The sequence below is a fragment of the Uranotaenia lowii genome, chromosome 1, assembly GCF_029784155.1.
Source record: "Uranotaenia lowii strain MFRU-FL chromosome 1, ASM2978415v1, whole genome shotgun sequence".
NCBI classification, from domain to species: Eukaryota; Metazoa; Arthropoda; class Insecta; order Diptera; family Culicidae; genus Uranotaenia; species Uranotaenia lowii.
The window spans coordinates 112,508,017-112,530,094 of record NC_073691.1 but is presented as its reverse complement, the minus strand read 5'-3'; the positions used below and the strand labels follow the sequence as shown (position 1 = coordinate 112,530,094).

General features: G+C 35.4%; 1 protein-coding gene across 2 annotated transcripts in view; it reads left to right on the top strand.

Moving 5' to 3' along the window:
• The window catches only part of LOC129738823 (protein unc-13 homolog 4B), a 90,636-nt gene that overhangs the window by 7,645 nt on the left and 60,913 nt on the right, over nucleotides 1-22,078 (top strand). Inside the window, exons 1-2 of one of the 2 annotated variants that reach the window (XM_055730118.1) lie at nucleotides 12,482-12,620; nucleotides 12,726-13,536. In XM_055730118.1, the coding sequence (XP_055586093.1) occupies nucleotides 12,577-12,620; nucleotides 12,726-13,536 (855 nt within the window). In that variant the 5' untranslated portion in view covers nucleotides 12,482-12,576. Of the gene's footprint in view, nucleotides 1-12,481; nucleotides 12,621-12,725; nucleotides 13,537-22,078 lie in introns of those variants that run through there. The other variant, XM_055730117.1, reaches the window with a different exon arrangement.

Sequence of the window (22,078 nt, the reverse complement as noted above, 5' to 3'; positions counted from 1 at the left end):
GGACATTCAAAACTTTTAAAGCATTATGTTGCCTGTGAAAAGTACTATCAGGCCTATTTTTCTTCCAAAATTTTAAATTAACGCGTTTTTGAGATATTTACAATGCAAGAAAAAAGGAGAAAAATAATTTTGCACAGTTTCTTTCAAAATCCATCATTATTATATTGATAGCTGTCAAAACCGTTGTTTATTCAAAGAATTACTGTGTGTGAGTGGTGGAAAAGTATGCAAACACTGTGCAAAATGTCCACGAAGTTCAAATCAAGCATTTGAGTGAAGCACATGATCGACAACTACGGTTAAGGGGAAGTCACTGAAGTCAAATCCCATACCAGTATTTTTAATTTTAAATATGCGAAAAACTAAATGTAGATCGCTGAAATGTCCAAAAAAATTCCTCCGATAAGCTGAAAGTGTTGCCTTGTTATGAGTCATTAAAACCTAACCTCAAACAACAATTTTTTTTGCTAGTTCTAGAGCTCGTAAGATGTGTAGCTGGTAGCAAGGCAATGAGACAGATGATTTCTGATGGATTACCAAACTTATGTAAAACCCTCTTGCAAACATATTTAAGCGTTTGAATCATACACCATGTCTGCTCGTGGCAAGGTCCCTAGCATATTAAAATATGTATTTCCTGGTTGTTTCGAATAAAATACAATGATTTGCTAAGAATATGCTGGAAAAAAACAACAATTTCCAAAACGAAAACTTTGGTTTTCGCTGTTTTTAAAAGCCTTAAAACGAGTAATCTTGTAGGGACCTTTCGCAACCTACAATCTATACCAACCGATTATACTTTAAGTTCAATCTTATAATGGTTTTACTTCGTTATTGTTCGATTTCGCGAGTGGAAATTCCTTTTAAAACGTTTCAAAGGGGATCAAAAATAATCAAATTTTGTTGATTTGCATACAGCTGTATGCAAATTGCCCTCAGCTTTTTTCAAAAGAGAAGTATTGGACCAAAAAGAAGCAGAAATTGATAGAGAGGAATGCAGTTACCTAAAATACAGATTAGACGAAGTATAAGTTTGAAAAACTGATAAAAATCATGACTGAAAAAAGTGTGCGCCGGCCGATGGGAGATAACAAGAATAAAGTAGAGATATTACTCACTAAAAACGATAAATATTTTTTTTAAATTTTTTTCATGAATTATCATAAGATTATCTTCATTTCCTCCATAGAAAGTATTTGGATCAAACGAATGGTTTTTGAGATACAGGCATTCGTAACTGTCCCATTTCAAAAAGAACTAAGCTTTAATACATTAAATTAGGTGTTCAGCTCAATAATGAACTATTCAGAGCCCTATAGTTTACTAGATAATAAAAATTTATTTATAAGACTTAAATTCGCTGAGCGCAATTAAGTATTCAATGTAGGAGAACATCCTGTAATGGCAAAAATATTTTATACTTAAAACTAAAAACTATCCTAAAATTAAACTAATTATAAAGAGAACGAATCTCTGGGATGCAAGACTGCATCGATTTGCCTCTGAAGTTGGAGATGATTTTGTTGGCCATCTCTTCGATCGATTCAATGCCCGCAATCCGATGAAGATCTTCGGTGCTGTGCCAAGGTGAAAGCCGCAAAATCATTTTCAGAACTTGTTCCGAATCCTCTGGATGGCTTTCTTAACGTCGCGCAGCAGCTAGACCAAATCGGAACTGCATACATTATCGCTGGTCGGAACACCTGTTTGTAGATAAGCATCTTATTTCCCAAACACAACTTGGATTTCCTGTTGATGAGAGAATAAAGAGATTTAGTGTATTTATTACATTTTGATTGAATATCTTAAATGCAATTTTTAAAAGTAAGATTTCGATCAAGTGTGAGTCCCAAGTACTTCAGGAGATCAGACCATTCTAATGAAACCCCATTAAGAGTTATGGATTGATTTTCATTAGGTTTTAAAAATTCAGCTCTTGGCTTATGGGGAAATAAAATTAGTTGAGTTTTGGAAACGTTAGGAGAAATTTTCCACATTTTCAAGTAATTCAAAAAGGAATTTAAATTTTGTTGCAATCTACTGCGTACCACCCGTAAATTCCGACCTTTGGCAAAAAGCAAAGTATATATCATCAGCAAATAATCTTCTACGTTTTCCGTCTGGTACATCAGGAAGATCAGAAATAAAAATATTGTATAAAATTGGCCAAAGTATACTGCCCTGAGGGACACCAGCTCTAATGGGTGTCCTTTCAGAGCATGAATTCTGATAGCTTACTTGTAAGGTTCGGCTAGTCAAATAATTTTGAATAGTTTTGGTGAGATATACGGGATAAACCAAATCGAGCTAGTTTAGCTACTAAACCTTTGTGCCAAACACTGTCAAAAGCTTTTTCAATATCAAGAAGAGCAACACCAGTTGAATAACTTTCAGATTTGCTAGCGTTAATCATATTAGTTACACTCAAAAGTTGATGTGTAGTAGAATGTACATGACGAAAACCAAATTGTTCATCAGGGAAAATTGAATTCTGATTAATGTGAATCATCATTCTATTCAAAATAACTCGAACTTGAAGGCTCTGAAGCACTTTTTCCAGGTTTCAAAATTGGAGTTACTTTGGCATATTTCCATTTATTGGAAAAATAAGCAAAGTGAAAACATTTATTGAAGATTTTAACTAGAAAATTTAAAGTGTTTTCAGGCAACTTTTTAATAAGAATATAGAAAATTCCATCTACCCCCGGGGCTTTCTTATTTTTAAATTTTTTGAAAATTAATTAAAGTGCATCAATATTTGTCTCACAAGAACTTTCAAACACATTTTGTTTAGAAAGAAGATCATCAAATTCTAGGGAAATTTGAGCATCAATTGGAGCATCAACAACGTTTTAATTAAAATCATGAGCAGACTCAAACTGTTGGGCTAATTTTTGAGCTTTTTCCGCGCTAGTTAAAAGACGTTTACCTCCATCTTTCAAAGTAGGAATTGGCTTCTGCGGCTTTTTCAGAATTTTAGTCAATTTTCGAAATGGCTTTGAGTAGAGTTTAATGTCTTCTACTGCTTTTGCAAAATTTTCATTACGAATAAAATTTAAACGACGTTTTATCTCTTTCTGAAAGTCGCAATAAATAAGTTTCCAATAAGGATTCCTAGTTCGTTGATATTGGCGTCGACGAATGTTTTTCAGTCGTATCAAAAACTGAAAATCATCATCGATCAAAGGTTGATTAAATTTATCTTTATCCTTAGGTATTGAAGCGGCTTTAGCATTGACTATTGAAGTTGTCAAATTTTCGACAACCAAATCAATATCTTCTATTGAATTCAGTGGAACGTTTACATCTAAATTACGTTCATTAAAATTCCTATATCGCTCCCAGTCAGTGAAAGTTAAAAGTTGATTTTAAAGGGTTTTCAATGGGACTTGGGATAAAGAAAAAGTTACTGGAAGGTTGTCCGAGTCGGGGTTCGCATTAGTTACTCATGCGAAACAATGCTCGCCTAAATCCGTTAGAACCAAATCAATTGTGGAAAGATTTCTAATTGAAGAAAAACAAGTATGCCCATTACGTTATTCAACAGTATTATGATTTTAATTTTCTCCATAGACGTTTCTAATTCAATTCCAATTGTTTTTAAGACTTTTGTATTGAAAGAAGGAAGAAGTCTGAATTTGAGACGAATATTGATGACAATAGCTACCCCCACCTTGTCGATCAAGTCGATCATTTAACAAAATTTTAAAAAAATCATTGCTTTTCAAGTTATTGTCTGGCTTTAAAAAAGTTTTAGTGATGGCAGCTATATGTATGTTTTGGGTTTTCAAAAATAAAAAGAATTCATCTTGGTTAGCCAGCAAAGATCTAGCGTTCCAATTCATAATATTTAAACACCTATTTGGATCCATGAGGGAATCGTAAAGTCATAATAATTTTGTTAGCATAATTAAAGGAAGTTTGAAAAGCTTCAAACATTGAATTGGCTTTCAACATAAGTTGCATCATTTCCATTAAATTTTGATGCAAAAAATTTAATTTTTCCTCAGTAAGCTTATCCAAATCAACAAAATTGTTAGGATCAGAATATGAAGGAGAAGAACAGGTATTTGAATTTCGGGGACTTTCCCAAGCCTTCGCATGAACGTTGAGACTTGGTTTTTTCCCATTTTTATTAGTTATGCCTGAAGAGGGAAACACATTTTCAACCACCTCTGAGAACGTTAAACAACGAGTCTGTGGCGTTGAATCAGCACAGGTAACATTAAAATTACTTCGAGCATCACCAAGACGTGATTCCAACGTAGGCCGAAGCTGACCGCGAACAGGCAGATTGTTTGCCGGCTGACGTGTGAAGACGAAAAAGAGGAAGGAGTAGAAGAAAATTTTCTGAAAACTTTGAGATTTTTCCTAGAAGCAATAATTTTTGCCCTAACGGGACAGTCTGTAGAGTTCGAAGAATGATTACCTGCGCAATTCGCACACTTGAAAAATTCTGTTTGTGGTTTATCACCACCAAAAAGGCATTTAGATTTTTCATGATCGAATGAGCCGCAAAGCATGCATCTAGTATTCATTCTACAATTTTTAGTGTCGTGACAAAAAGCTTGGCAACGACGACATTGCGTAATATTTTGGAGAAAATTGGTAGAAGATTTACGAAAAGGTTCGAATTTGACTCGACAATGAAACATAAGACGAGCAAGTTGATGAATCTGCGACTGATGAATGTAGTTTAATTAAGGACGTTTCGGCTTCTCAGTCATTTGAAATTTAATTAAAAACAGCACATTTACTCAATGTCCAACGTTTCGGCCATGATCTTGGCCATCATCAGGGAAAATAGAGTGTGTACTGTTTGTGTCTGTTAGATTTTTGATGGCTGGGTTGATGTTGGATTTTTCCGAACCAGAATTAATAATAATTAAAAATAATAGTCATCAAGAAGTGATCGCTAGGAGACAGACATTTTTAAAAAAGACACAAAAAGTGGTTAGTTAGAATAATCCAGTGTTTTAAATTATTATTAATTCTGGTTCGGAAAAATCCAACATCAACCCAGCCATCAAAAATCTAACAGACACAAACAGTACACACTCTATTTTCCCTGATGATGGCCATGGCCGAAACGTTGGACATTGAGTAAATGTGCTGTTTTTTATTAAATTTCAAATGACTGAGAAGCCGAAACGTCCTTAATTATAAGACGAGCTTTTTCAAGAATTTGCAAATTATTAACCTGATCCTTTTTAAAATCGATCAAATGAAGCTCAGGGGCAAAACCATCACTACTGGTATTATTCGTGTTGGTTCTTTTCCTCATTTCAATTACTTGAATCGGAGAAAAACCTAACAAAGAATTTAATTCACTTGTGATCTCATCCGGTGATCGCCGGTGAGACCACGAAGTACCACTTTTGAAAGGACGATCACTTTTAGTGTCGTAAGTAAAAAATTGATGTTTTTTTATTATTTAAATAATTTCGCCAATATACGAGCAGTTCTCCTTCGACCGATCTGAAAAGAAACCTTCACATCCTTGACGGAAGTGACGATATCTTTCCGAAAAGCATTGAAGTCCGGAATCGTGACCGTAATTGGTGGAACCTTTTCGTTTTTAAGAGTATGAGAAGAAGAAGGTTTCTTAGTATTCTTTTCAGAATTAAATATGAATATTCCCTTATCACCGATGTTATGAAGGACATCGAATGAATTGTAAATTTTAACTTTTTTGGGCGATGGACCTGAATTAGGTTCGGCAATCCGTTTTCTTCCGGCTCTTGAGCCGGCCAATGACTTCCCCATGCTGGAAAGAAAAGAGAAACATATGAATAAAAGAAAATGAAAATAATTTTAGCACTGAAAAGTGCTGGTTGAAAAACAGGTAAGGATAAAATAAATAATGTAAATATTCCTGCAGGTACACAGCAAAGATACGATGCTCCGGCGTACATGTTGACGGCTCAACGGTACAGATGTAAGTGAAATCACCACAGATAAATTTTCAAAAAAGGACTGGAAAGTTGACGTAATTTGGCAAATTTTCGCATTTATAGATTTTCAAAATACGAAACTCAGAATTTAAGACGAATTTTCAAAGGTAGCTGTTTGTCAAACTTGTAATCAATTTGTAATTTCTCAGATATTCTAACACTCAAATTCAACTTCGCACTGGATTTTAACTATATACGCAAGAATTTCTCAATAAAACTGTATTCACCAAAAAAGGAAACTCCATAGAGCATGAATCACGATAAATCTGGACGCACTGTTTATTATACCATAGTGCTCCTAGTTGTCGGATCTGGAATGTTTTGACAATATTTTGTTTTAGAATGTTTCCCCAATCAGTTTTGAAAATTTCATTACGATTCGTTTTGTTTCAATAAAGTTACACGTGATGGAAGCCACGAGACGAAAATTAATTTTGGACACCCACGTCAAAAACCCGACGTGGTCGGGTTCAATAATCGCGAAATCGTTAAAAATGGTCAAATCAACCGTGTGCAGCATTCTCAAACGTTTCCGTGAGATGCATATGTTCTATCGATCGACAGGTTCATACCAAGCGTCATAGTGGAATTAAGGATCGGAAACTGCATTTTTATGTGTTGAGAACGATCAAGGCAACACAGGGTAGTCGTACTACGACGTCGTCAAGAAATTCAACGCTGACCAGTGCACCGTCAGAAGGATTCGTCTGCGCGAAGGAATACGATCCTATCGGGCCAGTAAGCAACCAAACCGGACATTGAAGCAGAATTTAGTGGCCAAAGGACGTGTCCGGAAGTTATACAACAAGATTCCAACGAAGTACGACGGATGTATCCTCATGGATGACGAAACGTACGTGAAGATGGATTTTGGGCAGCTTCCTGGTCAAACATTTTATAAAGCGACTGCAGTGTAGTGGTGCATTGCACTGGTAGGGGTTATGTCCCCGGCAAGTTCGAATTAGTTTTTGCCGATTAATTTGCAAGAAAGTGTTTGATCTGGCAAGGTGTATGCAGCAGCGAACGAAAAACCCAGGTTTTTGTGAAAAACTACACCATGGACTCCTAAATGTACAAGGAGGAGTGCCTGAAAAACGTTTTTTGAAGAAGAAGATGAAGAAGAATGGTAGGACGACTCGAGATGCAAAAGCGATGAAGAGATTGTGGAACAAAATGGCCGCTGAGGTTAGCGGATAGGGTGTCCAAACTATGGTGAGTGGTACTCGACGAAATGTTTGAAAATTCATCAAAACAACATCGGAATATTTTTTTTAATTATATTTTCTAGTGCAACAAAAACCCTACATTTTAAGTGCAAAACTTTTTTATTTCGTTTGCATAGCTTCGAGATAGACTCGTTTTAATGCGTCCAGATTCATCGTAATCCATGGTTATAAGGTTCTAGTGGTGTAATTACATTATAATGTAATTACTAATTACATTTCTTCATAGCTTCCAACTTCAGCTTTTTTGGACACTAAGTGATTTTTTTTGAGCACATCTTAACTTATCTATAGGTTTTTCCGAATCATGATTTTTTTCTATATTTCTTAGACTTTGAATAACGTATTGAATTTTTTGTTGTAGCTATTAATGTAAATATGTTGACATGAGCAGACAATATTAATTGTCTAAAAAACTTATTTGAGTTACATTACGAGATTTCTATAACTATGAATTTTATATAAATCGGTTGAGAAACAAGAGAGATGTAACGGTTATGGTCAGGAGTGTCAAATTGACACTCGAGGAGCTCTAACGGCTAGAAATTTCTGGGACGGATGCATGAAATTTTTTTAAATGTTTTTATTATCCGAGCTTTAGAAAACAGCTCTGTTGTGGAATTGTGATTAATGTTTAGGGATAACATCTTCCCAGCTAACATGAAATCGTAATAGAAATGATAATTCAAATCGAATATTTAGTCATTTTCAACAACCATCGTAAACAAGTTGGTATTGAGTGATTTTCTATCATACATTTACGACAAGCTTTGCCCAAAAATAGTTGAGTCGGATAGCAGTTTAGTCAATTCGTAAATATGTCTCCAAAAAGTTGGGAATATGCTAATTCGAAATTTATTATTTGAGTGAACTGATTTACGATAAATCGGCGGTCCATCGATTGAAACTCTATCCGATCTCTCTTTCTTCCTTTTACCGGTTCCTAAAAAGAAAATCTCACCTATAAATAGAGCTATAGCGTTGATCTTATTAACTGATGAGTTGGCATCGTGGTAAGATACCGGACTGAAAACTCGGAGGACTGGAGTTCAAATCTCGGTCGGGGAATTGTTTTTTAGTTTTACTCTAATTCCTTAAAATCGTTTATTTTGCGTTTTGTGGGGATTCTAATCGAATCGTTGGAATCTTATCATTGTAGATAAATCACCTCCACTTTGGTAGCTATATGCTATTTTGGTAAGTTTAATACAATCTTTTCATCTGGTATAATTGTTCGAATAATTCGGTTGTTCCTGCGATATACCTCCTCAAATGTTTGCTGGGTTATTATTTTAGCTGTGAAATGAATAAAGAAATCTAATTCTAGTTTTTTTTATCGATAAATTTTTTAAATTTTTTTTTATTTTCTCATTTGTGTATTTCTATTGTTATTTTTTTCATTTCTGTCATTTCTGTCATTTTTGTAATTCTTGTCATTTTTAAAATTTTTGTAATTTTTGTAATTTTTGTAATTTTTGTAATTTTTGTAATTTTTGTAATTTTTGTAATTTTTGTAATTTTTGTAATTTTTGTAATTTTTGTAATTTTTGTAATTTTTGTAATTTTTGTAATTTTTGTAATTTTTGTAATTTTTGTAATTTTTGTAATTTTTGTAATTCTTGTAATTTTTGTAATTTTTGTAATTTTTGTAATTTTTGTAATTTTTGTAATTTTTGTAATTTTTGTAATTTTTGTAATTTTTGTTTTTTTTTGTAATTTTTGTAATTTTTGTAATTTTTGTAATTTTTTTATTTTTTGTAATTTTTGTAATTTTTGTCATTTTTGTAATTTTTGTAATTTTTGTAATTTTTATAATATTTGTAATTTTTGTAATTTTTGTAATTTTTGTAATTTTTGTAATTTTTGTAATTTTTGTAATTTTTGTAATTTTTGTAATTTTTGTAATTTTTGTAATTTTTGTAATTTTGTAATTTTTGTCATTTTTGTAATTTTTATTTTTAATTTTTGTAATTTTTGTAATTTTTGTATTTTTTGTAATTTTTGTAATTTTTGTAATTTTTGTAATTTTTGTAATTTTTGTAATTTTTGTAATTTTTGTAATTTTTGTAATTTTTGTAATTTTTGTAATTTTTGTAATTTTTGTAATTTTTGTAATTTTTGTAATTTTTGTAATTTTTGTAATTTTGTAATTTTGTAATTTTATTTGTAATTTTTGTAATTTTTGTAATTTTTGTAATTTTTGTAATTTTTGTAATTTTTGTAATTTTTGTAATTTTTGTAATTTTTGTAATTTTGTAATTTTTGTAATTTTTGTAATTTTTGTAATTTTTGTAATTTTTGTAATTTTTGTAATTTTTGTAATTTTTGTAATTTTGTAATTTTTGTAATTTTTGTAATTTTTGTAATTTTTGTAATTTTTGTAATTTTTGTAATTTTTGTAATTTTTGTAATTTTTGTAATTTTTGTAATTTTTGTAATTTTTGTAATTTTTGTAATTTTTGTAATTTTTGTAATTTTTGTAATTTTTGTAATTTTTGTAATTTTTGTAATTTTTGTAATTTTTGTAATTTTTGTAATTTTTGTAATTTTTGTAATTTTGTAATTTTTGTAATTTTTGTAATTTTTGTAATTTTGTAATTTTGTAATTTTTGTAATTTTTGTAATTTTTGTAATTTTATTTTGTAATTTTTGTCATTTTTGTAATTTTTGTAATTTTTGTAATTTGTGTCATTTTTGTCATTTTTGTAATTTTTGTAATTTTTGTAATTTTTGTAATTTTTGTCATTTTTTTGTCATTTTTGTAATTTTTGTAATTTTTGTAATTTTTGTAATTTTTGTCATTTTTGTCATTTTTGTCATTTTTGTCATTTTTGTCATTTTTGTCATTTTGTCATTTTTGTCATTTTTGTCATTTTTGTCATTTTTGTCATTTTTGTCATTTTTGTCATTTTTGTCATTTTTGTCATTTTTGTCATTTTTGTCATTTTTGTCATTTTTGTCATTTTTGTCATTTTTGTCATTTTTGTCATTTTTGTCATTTTTGTCATTTTTGTCATTTTTGTCATTTTTGTCATTTTTGTCATTTTTGTCATTTTTGTCATTTTTGTCATTTTTGTCATTTTTGTCATTTTTGTCATTTTTGTCATTTTTGTCATTTTTGTCATTTTTGTCATTTTTGTCATTTTTGTCATTTTTGTCATTTTTGTCATTTTTGTCATTTTTGTCATTTTTGTCATTTTTGTCATTTTTGTCATTTTTGTCATTTTTGTCATTTTTGTCATTTTTGTCATTTTTGTCATTTTTGTCATTTTTGTCATTTTTGTCATTTTTGTCATTTTTGTCATTTTTGTCATTTTTGTCATTTTTGTCATTTTTGTCATTTTTGTCATTTTTGTCATTTTTGTCATTTTTGTCATTTTTGTCATTTTTGTCATTTTTGTCATTTTTGTCATTTTTGTCATTTTCTTTTGTCATTTTTGTCATTTTGTCATTTTTGTCATTTTTGTCATTTTTGTCATTTTTGTCATTTTTGTCATTTTTGTCATTTTTGTCATTTTTGTCATTTTTGTCATTTTTGTCATTTTTGTCATTTTTGTCATTTTTGTCATTTTTGTCATTTTTGTCATTTTTGTCATTTTTGTCATTTTTGTCATTTTTTGTCATTTTTGTCATTTTTGTCATTTTTGTCATTTTTGTCATTTTTTGTCATTTTTGTCATTTTTGTCATTTTTGTCATTTTTGTCATTTTTGTCATTTTTGTCATTTTTGTCATTTTTGTCATTTTTGTCATTTTTGTCATTTTTGTCATTTTTGTCATTTTTGTCATTTTTGTCATTTTTGTCATTTTTGTCATTTTTGTCATTTTTGTCATTTTTGTCATTTTTGTCATTTTTGTCATTTTTGTCATTTTTGTCATTTTTGTCATTTTTGTCATTTTTGTAATTTTTGTCATTTTTGTCATTTTTGTCATTTTTGTCATTTTTGTCATTTTTGTCATTTTTGTCATTTTTGTCATTTTTGTCATTTTTGTCATTTTTGTCATTTTTGTCATTTTTGTCATTTTTGTCATTTTTGTCATTTTTGTCATTTTTGTCATTTTTGTCATTTTTGTCATTTTTGTCATTTTTGTCATTTTTGTCATTTTTGTCATTTTTGTCATTTTTGTCATTTTTGTCATTTTTGTCATTTTTGTCATTTTTGTCATTTTTGTCATTTTTGTCATTTTTGTCATTTTTGTCATTTTTGTCATTTTTGTCATTTTTGTCATTTTTGTCATTTTTGTCATTTTTGTCATTTTTGTCATTTTTGTCATTTTTGTCATTTTTGTCATTTTTGTCATTTTTGTCATTTTTGTCATTTTTGTCATTTTTGTCATTTTTGTCATTTTTGTCATTTTTGTCATTTTTGTCATTTTTGTCATTTTTGTCATTTTTGTCATTTTTGTCATTTTTGTCATTTTTGTCATTTTTGTCATTTTTGTCATTTTTGTCATTTTTGTCATTTTTGTCATTTTTGTCATTTTTGTCATTTTTGTCATTTTTGTCATTTTTATCATTTTTGTCATTTTTGTCATTTTTGTCATTTTTGTCATTTTTGTCATTTTTGTCATTTTTGTCATTTTTGTCATTTTTGTCATTTTTGTCATTTTTGTCATTTTTGTCATTTTTGTCATTTTTGTCATTTTTGTCATTTTTGTCATTTTTGTCATTTTTGTCATTTTTGTCATTTCTGTCATTTTTATCATTTTGTCATTTTTGTCATTTTTGTCATTGTCATTTTTGTCATTTTTGTTAGTATCACCTTTGGTTTCTTGCAATATAGTAAGAAAATAAACCATTCCAGATTGTATAAACCATTTATGAATAGGTCATGAGAACTTTGGTCATGAAAATTTGAATCATCAAACCTATCAAAGCTTTTCAAGTTGGATTCCGGCTGTTTTCGGCTTTAAAGCAATGTAATAAAGTGCTTTTGTCCTTAGAACAATTCAACAAACCTTTGCTAAAATGACTGATAACAAAGTCAAGACAGTTCACAACGAACGGAAACGTTGCTTTTTTGAATGAATGAACAAATTGCTTAGGTTCGTACTATCCGTACCTTGCTTGATGTGTACCTCTGAGAACTTGTCGGACATTTTCGCGATATTGCTATACTTTACTATCTGGTTAGGTACAATGTAGCTTGGTTGGCTGGAAAACACCACCAATTTGTTTAGTATTGATTGGTTCTTTGTACGCGAAAGTGAACGCCAACGTGAACGCGATCTAGTGATAAGATTTTTATGCTTTGATCGTAATGTTGTTAAATCAAACATTTGGACAATATACCGTTTAATTGACTTGTCAGTTTCGAAATCAACATTATTCGGGTCGGTCGTAGATTGTTCGGAGCTCTACTGGTTGAAGCCTATTTAGTCAATGTAAAAATTACAAATCATGGAAATGGCAACTATTCGACGACTACGGCGCCACAATACTATGTCAGTTTATTGATCGTTATAAGCATATCCACACATGTAAATAGAGTTTCATAGATAGTAATATCTTATTGATTCGGTCTCCGTGTTCTGATTAATCCATTCCAGATCTCAAAGTCCATCTCATCGAGGCACTACAATCGATTGCATTAACGATCGGCACCGAGTAGACATAATTAATGGAAGCAACTATCAATACTATCAGCATCAGCATCCCCATCCGATCCATCACTTGAGTGGCATACCGAATGGATGCAGTTGCTGCTGTTATGGTTTCTATCACGCTGCAGTAGAGTCATCTTTGGCGAGAGGAAACATGGAGGTCGAGTTTCCCCACATCGTCCGTACGCCGCTGCACGACGCCCGGCGTCGCAGTCTGGAGCAGAACTCGATCAGTGTGTTCCGTTCCGAGAATCGATCGCAAACCAGCTCACCAAAAAGTGCGGGAGATGATCGTTCAAGTAATCGAGTGCTTTTCAGAAAAAATAATTTTTTAGCGCTACTGCCTCATGATAATGTGTATGAAAAAAATCATAAAAATAGAATGTTTACCAGTATTCAAAATGATTCCAGTCAAGTGCAAAGTCGATCCGGATCGACACCGTTTCTGAATAGTGTGGAAGAGCAAGATGAAAGTGGGGGGGTTATTTCGAAAAAAATCGTGTATCGGAAAATTGGTCGTGTGAGTCCGTTTTTCGTAACAACGAAAGAGGAAGAAAACGAAGTCATCGTTCAAGACACAGAGTTATTGAAAAATCAAGCTGAACATGGATACGAAGAGCCACAATCCTATCTTGTGCTTGGCATGGATCGTCAAGCTCGAAGACCATTCAGGCGGAAAATTTGTACCCCCTTCAATAATAACAACAGCATCAGCTACTCAAGCAAAAGAACAACAATGCCGCCGGAACATTTGAAGGTGAGTAGTGGGCAAATCAAGGTTCTTTGAAGAGAACCTTGACAATGGTGGCTGTTAACTACCTATGATGTTTTCCATATTCAGCGAAGTTGTAGATAAAGATAACCACTATTAAACTGTAAAATAAACTTATTCCATGGTACAAAAATTACATAAAAAACTTAAAAATTTATTAACGCCTCATTAACAGAGATGAATACCACCCGCAAAAAAGTTAGCCTATTTTTGAAGCCTAATAACTTATTTATCTTAACTCTAATCGAAATACAGTCGTCGGATGAAATGTTTGTCATAATTTGGGCTTTAAGTATTCAAAAGAAATCGACCGAGAGAACTAAAGTTATTGATGAAACCCTGTTTTTCATGTTTCTCCCGAACAAAATGTTTGAAAATCCGATACAAACTTCAGGCTCGTTGAGCGACCCTCTCCGTGATCCGATTTGGCCCAAATTTGGCATTAGATCTTGTACTAGACATAGGATGACTTTCAGCCTGCAGCACATAACTTTAATTATTCGCGATTTATTTGCTAACCTTAAACAACAATTGCTAGAGAATTTGTTACCATTGAGAAATTTGGCCCAATCAGATCCCACCTAGAGCAAGCATTGAGAGTGCTTTGAAGATGTAATATTCATCGATTAAATATCGACAATTCTATTATTGAATTATTGAATTGAACCTCAGTTAGTATAAGATTAAAATATTCAAACACAATACTCACAAATTTAACACAGTAGCAATCACTCCAAATAATGGATAGAAAGTATTCACTTTACACTGATAACACGAAACAAAATACACTTAACACCTATCCACGAGTTAAAAATAAGAGTTGGAAAACGTGAACTGGAAAGCGGAACGGAAATGCCAGGTAGGATGGGCAGCTAATCATGATACTAAAAGGCTCGACTTGTTCTTCCCATTCTCAGCCGGCATAGTGTGCACATCAGGCATAATACGTAACATTAAGCCCAACAAAGTTTGAAAGTTATATCTACTTTAAATATAACATAAGTGGAAAGAATCAGAACAAGTTGTATGAGATTAGCCTAGGATCAAGTGAGTGATTAGCATTAAACCCAGCAATACCCATCCTAACCCAAATCAATTCTACAGGACCTAGAAATCTTGTGCAAAAATCCAACAAAGCAATATTTGGTCTGTAAAGTCCACCTGGTGTCACTGACCTTTGTTCCCACCTCGAACTGTTTGACACACTTTGCTTCAATAGTGAGAGGTCAATTCGCGCTTGTGTGCTCCAAGGCAATACTCGTTTCCGAATCCTCTGTCAGCAATACCTCATTCTAACACAACAAGCTTTGTGAATCTAGTCCAGGAAGTCCAGAAACACAAAGCTAGTTGTCGACGACACTTTCTCTGTTCGAACACGCGGGTCAGGGAAGGGGGGGGGGGGGGGTTAAGCCTCCTAAGCCACGTGTAGGACTCAGACTCCTCCGAACTCACAAGTAGTGTTGACTTAAGTCAGCACTCAGCGCAACTACTCAATCTTCAAGTCGGGCGTTTGACTCACCCGAAGCGCAGATCGAGCTGTAGACCGCCCTCATCAGGTCGCACTCGCGGTTCGGGCGCATCAATTCCCGAAACGCGTGTCGAACCCTGACACCTCCGGCTTAAACTGTGCCTCTCTGACACTAACGTGTAAAACACGTCCTTAAGTGATCAGCCCACCATTGGCCACCACTTTGCGCATCTACTCGTTTTGCGAGTCGGGTCTATACCCACCGAAGCGCAAAACGAGTTGGCGATCGCTCTCCCTCTGACCACGTCCGCATTTCAGGGCCATGACCCCCGGAACGCGTGTTGGACCCTCGCCCTCACACCCGAGTACTGGTACCTAAGTACCCGGATGCACCACTTCTTCCGCGCGGGTTTGGCAGACCCGTTGACGGCCTCTAGTGGGTTTAGTGATAGTTCTCTTGGCCGTACATCTGCAATACGCCGGGCTTGCAGACACGTTTCCGCCCTGGACCACGAGGAGGTGGAACTACCAGCCCAGAGCTAAGTAATTGGCAACAACTATCGTGTGCATTCTGTGTGGTGCTTATTCGCGAAATCATCCCGACGCAGTGAAAACTTAATCTCTCCCGAACGGGTGATCAGCTGTTGTCGTGAATTGAAGACTACTCACCTAACATTCCTGCTGCTGGTGGATGCCATCGATTTAGAGACGGGAAGGAATACCCCGAAATCCGAAACCCCCCCCCCCCCAAAAGATTTCTGAACGCCTTGTCTGGTCAACTCAACTCCAAGAAAAACTTGAATACTTGTTCAGAACTACCCATCGAAAAAATATTGAGGATGTATTGGGACACCGCATCCGATATGTTAAGATTTAAGCTTCCCTCACGCCACGCTCCTCAACTTCTGCCGGAAAGACGTACACCAACGAAGAGACAGATGTTAAGAACTCTGATGATGATATTCGACCCTCTCGGATTTGTCAGGCATGTACTTGATAGGAATCCTCCAAGAGATTTGGCGACCTGGCACAGCTTTGGATGAAGATATAGACAACAATCTTTCCAGGAAATGGTTGCAATTGTTAAAAAATTTACCCAACTTAGAAGATAATCGTATTCCTCTCTGTTTTCGGGCATTGACATCTGCCTCACGTGCCACAGAAGTTTAGCACTATACGTTTGTAGATGCCAGCGAGAGTAGATTCGCTACAGCTGTATGCTTGAGATTCGAAGAGGGTGTACAGTACACATAAGTAGAGTGCTCGCTAGTTGGAACTAAAACGCGTGTTTCCTCACTAAAATTTTTGACCATTCCTAGGTCCGAGCTGCAAGCGGGAGTTTTTGGAGCAAGATTCGCTTCGAATGTCATCAAGTCTTTAGCGTTCCACATCTCGCATCGTTTTTACTGGACCGACTCCAGAAATTTTAGAACTGAAATTCAAACTGTACCGATTGACTGCTATGTTCCTGAAGCCAGTTAAAATTCCCTTACAACAGATTCCGCTTTAATGGCCCTAAGAGTGTTCATGATTCGACGAGGTGTTCTTACAGCCATTTACAGTGACCGTGGAATGATTTTTATAGGGGCCTCGAAAAAATTGTCCATCGAACTGGATAATTTGAATCAACACAAATTGATAGCAGTAATCGTATCTCCAGATACCAGATGGGAGTTCAATCTGCCAGCTTCTCCGCACATGGGCGGTTCGTGGCTCATACAAAGTAGAAAATAGAACCTGCGAAACATGACCTTTATAAGACTGCCATCTGATGAAGTACTGTGGTGCTCATTGGCCGAAATTGAAGAGACGGTCAACTTCAGGCCTCATACTTTTGTTGTATTAGGCGACGAGGATTCGCCTGTTCTAACGAATCATTTCATCCTGGGATCGTCAGATGGTCTGAAACCGTTGGTCCTCTTTGACGATAGTGCGAAGGCGTTGAAGAAACCCCTTAGTTAATCGCTAACATTTTCCGCTCAACGACTATCTTCCAGTCTGTTATTGTTGTTTGGGTTTCTTCTTCATAGCCAGAAACCGGCGCCGATGAGTGCTTGTGAGTTATCCGAGAGAGTGTGTGGAACACTCCGTCGTAGGAGATCGCTCTTCCGTCCGTGTCGTTCTGTATATTGACGGTATTCGGAGTGCTTTGGATATAGCACATTTCGAGTACCTCTAGATGCCGGCGGTGCTTGTTGGAGCTGTCGAGAACGGTGGCTTTTTCAAAGTCGAACATGTGCCCCTGGTCGAAGCAATGTTCAACAAAGGCCGATTGTTGTAGCTCTCTGATGGCTGGGTCTGATGCTGTGGACCCTGAGGCGATGATTCGGTTTTATTTGGTGACGGCACATTTATGCTTTATGCTTTTGAGCATGTCTCGTTACGGTCGGATGCGTCAGCGAGCATTTCCTCCGTTGGACAATACTTCAGTTACAACAATACCTTTTTGACGCAAATCTCGATCAAAGAAGTACCTTGTTTCGATGTGTTCGTTTCGTCGTTCAATCCGGTCATTCTTCACCATCTTGAGACAACTTTGGTTGTCCTCAAAAACCGTAGTTGGTCGTGAACCGTACCTTGTTTCGATGTGTTGAGACAGCTTTGGTTGTCCTCAAAAACCGTAGTTGGTCGTAAACCTTGGGATTAAGGAACTCGAAACAATCGAGTTTCGTCCGATTCGACCGACTTTGGCATTACCGATCTTGAACGAGCTCGATTCGAATGGAACGTTTCGAGATGATCTACTACCCGGTTTACTCGAAATCTAGTGCGTTAAAATTTAGCACTCGAACGAGATACGTAATACCGATTCTAATTCGATTCGAGTTAAAACTCGAAACGAGTATCTCGAATCGAATAGGATTCATAATTTCACCCCTTATTTCAGCTATCAGCTTGCGCACCCTAATAATTCCGGCAGTCTTCAGCAAGTGCGACAAACTAGGCTCCGGCAGAGCTGAGAGACACACAGCTACAGGTTTGTTTCCGAGATCCCCAGGTAATAACGCCTCCACCGAAAAGTATCGCATAGACAGAGTTGGATTTTCGGGCTCGAGTATCTCCTGCCCAGTCTGCATCCACGTGCATCGTCAAATCGCCTGCTGTAGAACACAGATTCAGCTCGTAGTCGGATGTTGATTGAAGATACCGCAGTACTCGCTTAGCCTCGTTCCATGAGCCACGGTTAAAAGCGTACGGAATGTAGCTTGTTTCGCCACCGGAGCGAAATCCTCGTCGTAGTCCGTTTCAAATTTCTCGGTGAAACCTTGAGCGCCAATCATTGCCTTGTGCCGCACGACGTTGCCCGTCTTGTCATCAACATCGTTTTCGGACACATCTGCTTCGCTAGTCTCAACCTAAGAATAGTAGTTCGATGCGTCGGATTTTTCGGTAGACCCCTCGGAAGATTCGTCTTCGGCTAACACGTTCGAATTTGAGACGGACGGTCCCTTCGATCGGAACTTCGCCAAAATCAAAATTGACAAACGTTCGGGGCCTCTCCGTTAGATTCGCTGTACTCGTTGATTGCTGACACCTGACATTGTTGGCTTGAAGAAAAGAACATCACGAAAGGTGTACATATCATTCTTCACCAGGTCGAACAACCTGTACGCTTTGGTTGTTTCGCCGAAACCCAATAGAATGGCTTCCTTCGATTTGGCATCCCACTTCTTCTGCTTCGGCTTGGGTATGTGTGCATCGCCTTGACATCGAACACCTGCACATGTGAAAGATCCGGTTTGCGACCACTCCAGGCTTCCTCCTTATTGATAAAAATGTTTAAAAAAATCAATTTTCTACAGTGATATTTTCTTCCAATAATGGAAAGACGAATTAAATTTATAAAGGGTGGTCGTTTGGAATGGGAAAAAACACAAATATTCAAATTAGAATTTATTTTGGGTTTCTTTCCTGATAGTCAACATGGCTTTGCAAATAATGTGAAGGACTGGACCTTTACAAAATTATATACCGCAAATCGGGGTAGCTTTGATCACCGGGGAAACTTTGACTAACAATAAATGTTTCTACATTATCATCAATAACTCAGTCTATTTATTTTTGTTTACATAGTATTCCGTCTCACGACATTACTTGACGAACATAATTCCTAAAATTCACTCTGTCCATGGCGACCGTTCTCCAATTTCTCGGGCACCCCACGTTCGCCAGATCACGCTCCACTTGGTCTAACCACCTCGCTCGTAGCGCCCCGCTCGTCTTGTTCCTACCGGATTCGTAGCGAACACCTGTTCTCGCAACATGTCCCGCCCAGCGTATCCGGCCGGCCTTCACCACCTTCTAAATACTGGGTTCGCCGTAGACTCGCGCGTGCTCGCCTCCACACTTCGTTCTCCTGTACGCAGCCAAAGATGGTTCTTAACACTCGTCGCTCGAATACTCCGAGTGTACGCAGGTCCTCCTCGAGCAATATCCATGTCTCGTACCCGTAGAGAAAAACCGGTCTAATGAGCGTCATATACAGGTTACACTTCGTGCGAGGGCTAAGTCTTCTCGACCGCAGTTGCTTGTGGAGTCCATAGTAGGCACGACTTCCGCTGATAATTCGCCGCCGGATCTCACGGCTGGTGTCATTGTCTGCGGTCACTAGTGAGTCGAGATAAAGCATGGATCATCCAAAATCTGGACGCATTAAAAAGGGTCTATCTCGGAGCTATGTAAACAAAATAGAAATGTTTTGTTATCAAAATGTAGGGTATTTATTGCACTTCAAAGAAAAAATGTGAAAAAAATATTCCGACGTTGTTTTGATGAAATTTCGAACTTTTCGTCGAGAACCACTCATCATAGTTTGGACACCCTATTTACTGACCTCAGCGGCCATTCACTGCCATCAGCGGCCATTTTGTTCCACAATCTCTTCATCTCACGATTTCGAGGTTTTTGAACCAGACCACGTCGGGTTTTTGACGTGGGTGTCCAAAATTAATTTTCGCCACGCGGCTTCCATTACGTGTAACCAGAGATGCTTTTCTCTGTAGTGCTTCTCGGTGCCCGGTGAAAATAATCACAACAGTATGATTGTAGCAAACTCTCCTGCGAGATTCTTTATTTTTCTCCAAACACTGCATGCTAGTATTTAGACCAGTGGTTTTCAAAGTGGTCCCTACCGCCCCCTTGGGGGCGTTGAGAACTTCCAAGGGGGCGGTGAGCTCAATTTTGAAATTTGGGGGGCGTTGGAAGAGTTCAGGGGGGGCGGTGAGATCGTATCTCTCATTTTCACAAATCACGAAGCAACGTAGATAATCGATGCAAAACAATGAAATTAAGGCACAGAATTAAACATCAGGCTGAGGACTAAAATATCTATAATTTAACAAACTGCAAGAAAATTTTTGATCCAGTTTCTCATTTTTGTTTTCTTAAAAATGTATCCAGAAGATACTTTTTAAATTATCAAAGGTTTTGTATACGCTTTACATGTTGATTTCGTTTGGAGTATTTTGAGTTATATCCAAAAAGAATAATTTTAGATGGCAAAGCATGATAATCTTTAAAATGAATTGTCACAAAAAACTGCTTAGCAGAAAAAACCTTCGAAAAAATCTGCGTAAAAAGGTGTCATCTATGATTTAGTGATAGATTTTTTTGCAAAGAAAATATGAAAGATGTTTTAAGGTGAGCGAACTTTTATTTTAGGTGCTTATTTGTTCATCTTTACAATAATCCATTCAAAAATCAATTGCGCCATCGATAAACTTTTAATCTATTCGGTAATCCCTAACATTTTCGGAATTCAGGTATTAGAATCTTATTGAAACGTTAAGGTTCGTGAATGCTGCATAACTTTGAACAGAACTTAAAATCCGACATCAAGATGTAATACTATTTTTTACGATATTTAACCGTCTTAACGATAATTAATTAGTATTCAATAATTCAAACCAATGGTAAACATAGAATTTTGGATTGCTAAAATTTAAGATATGTGATTTGATATTGAAAAGTTTGAGTAACTGTCCAGAAAACTGTACATAGAATTAAGTATTTACTGGAGGTTTAAATCAATATGAGGCCCTTGGAGCCAAAAGGGCATAAGTAAAGGTTGCCAGATTTCCCGGATATTTAACAAAATAATTGAGAAAACTCCAGTTCGGACCGGTTGCCCGGATTATTCATTTTATATGTCAAGTATTAAAAAACCTCAAATTGAATTTTTAAGATTTTTCATTTTTACATCTAATAAGAAGTTTTTTATGGTAAGTTTTATCCAAATAATCATGACTATTGTTTTGAAAGCCGGAAATATGATTCAAAATTTTCCGATGTGGTTTGATGAGAAAAAAAATTCAAGTGCATTCTTGTTTTTTACTAAATCATTCCGTGGTTTTGACCAAATTTATCCGGATGTTGCCTAGACTTTGGGTTAAGCATTTTGAAATCAAATGTTTGGATTTGTCCGATTGAGATACACCAAGGTTATTTTTACGCGGTTTGATTTTGCTCAATTTTTCTAACACGGCTTCTTTTTACGCGGTTTTTTGCCATGGATATGATTCTTCAACACGGCTTTCGCGAATCAACACGTTTTTTGAGCGAAAATATTCCAAGTCCTATACGTTAACGAAATTCATACCGCCTAAAAAAACCTTAGTGTACGTCCAAAAAAAAATTTGGCAAATTAGTATAAGTGCATCAAAGCTTATTTCGAGGAAACACGCTTTTAAGTTGTTATGTTTGGCCATTTTCCATTTCGAAAATTTGCATTTTTCTTTCGAACGAAATAGTATGTATCTATATAACATTTTCAAAATCAGAAAATCACGAAATATAGTTTGAAATATAAAGAATCGTTTGACATTAGGTATTTAATTAAAATTGATAATTTCTACACTCATAAAACCCCCTACATCTTTGGCTCTGAGGGCCAATATAAATTTGAATGAGTTTTGGGTTAGGTCTTACATCAAAATTAAGCCGAAATATAAAGGTTTTTCGACGATCCAGATTATCCTTATTTTTAAGATTTCCTCAAAACTTTCTCAGGGGGCGTTGAGCTTAAAAGTTTTGCAAAAGGGGGCGGTGAGTGAAAAAAGT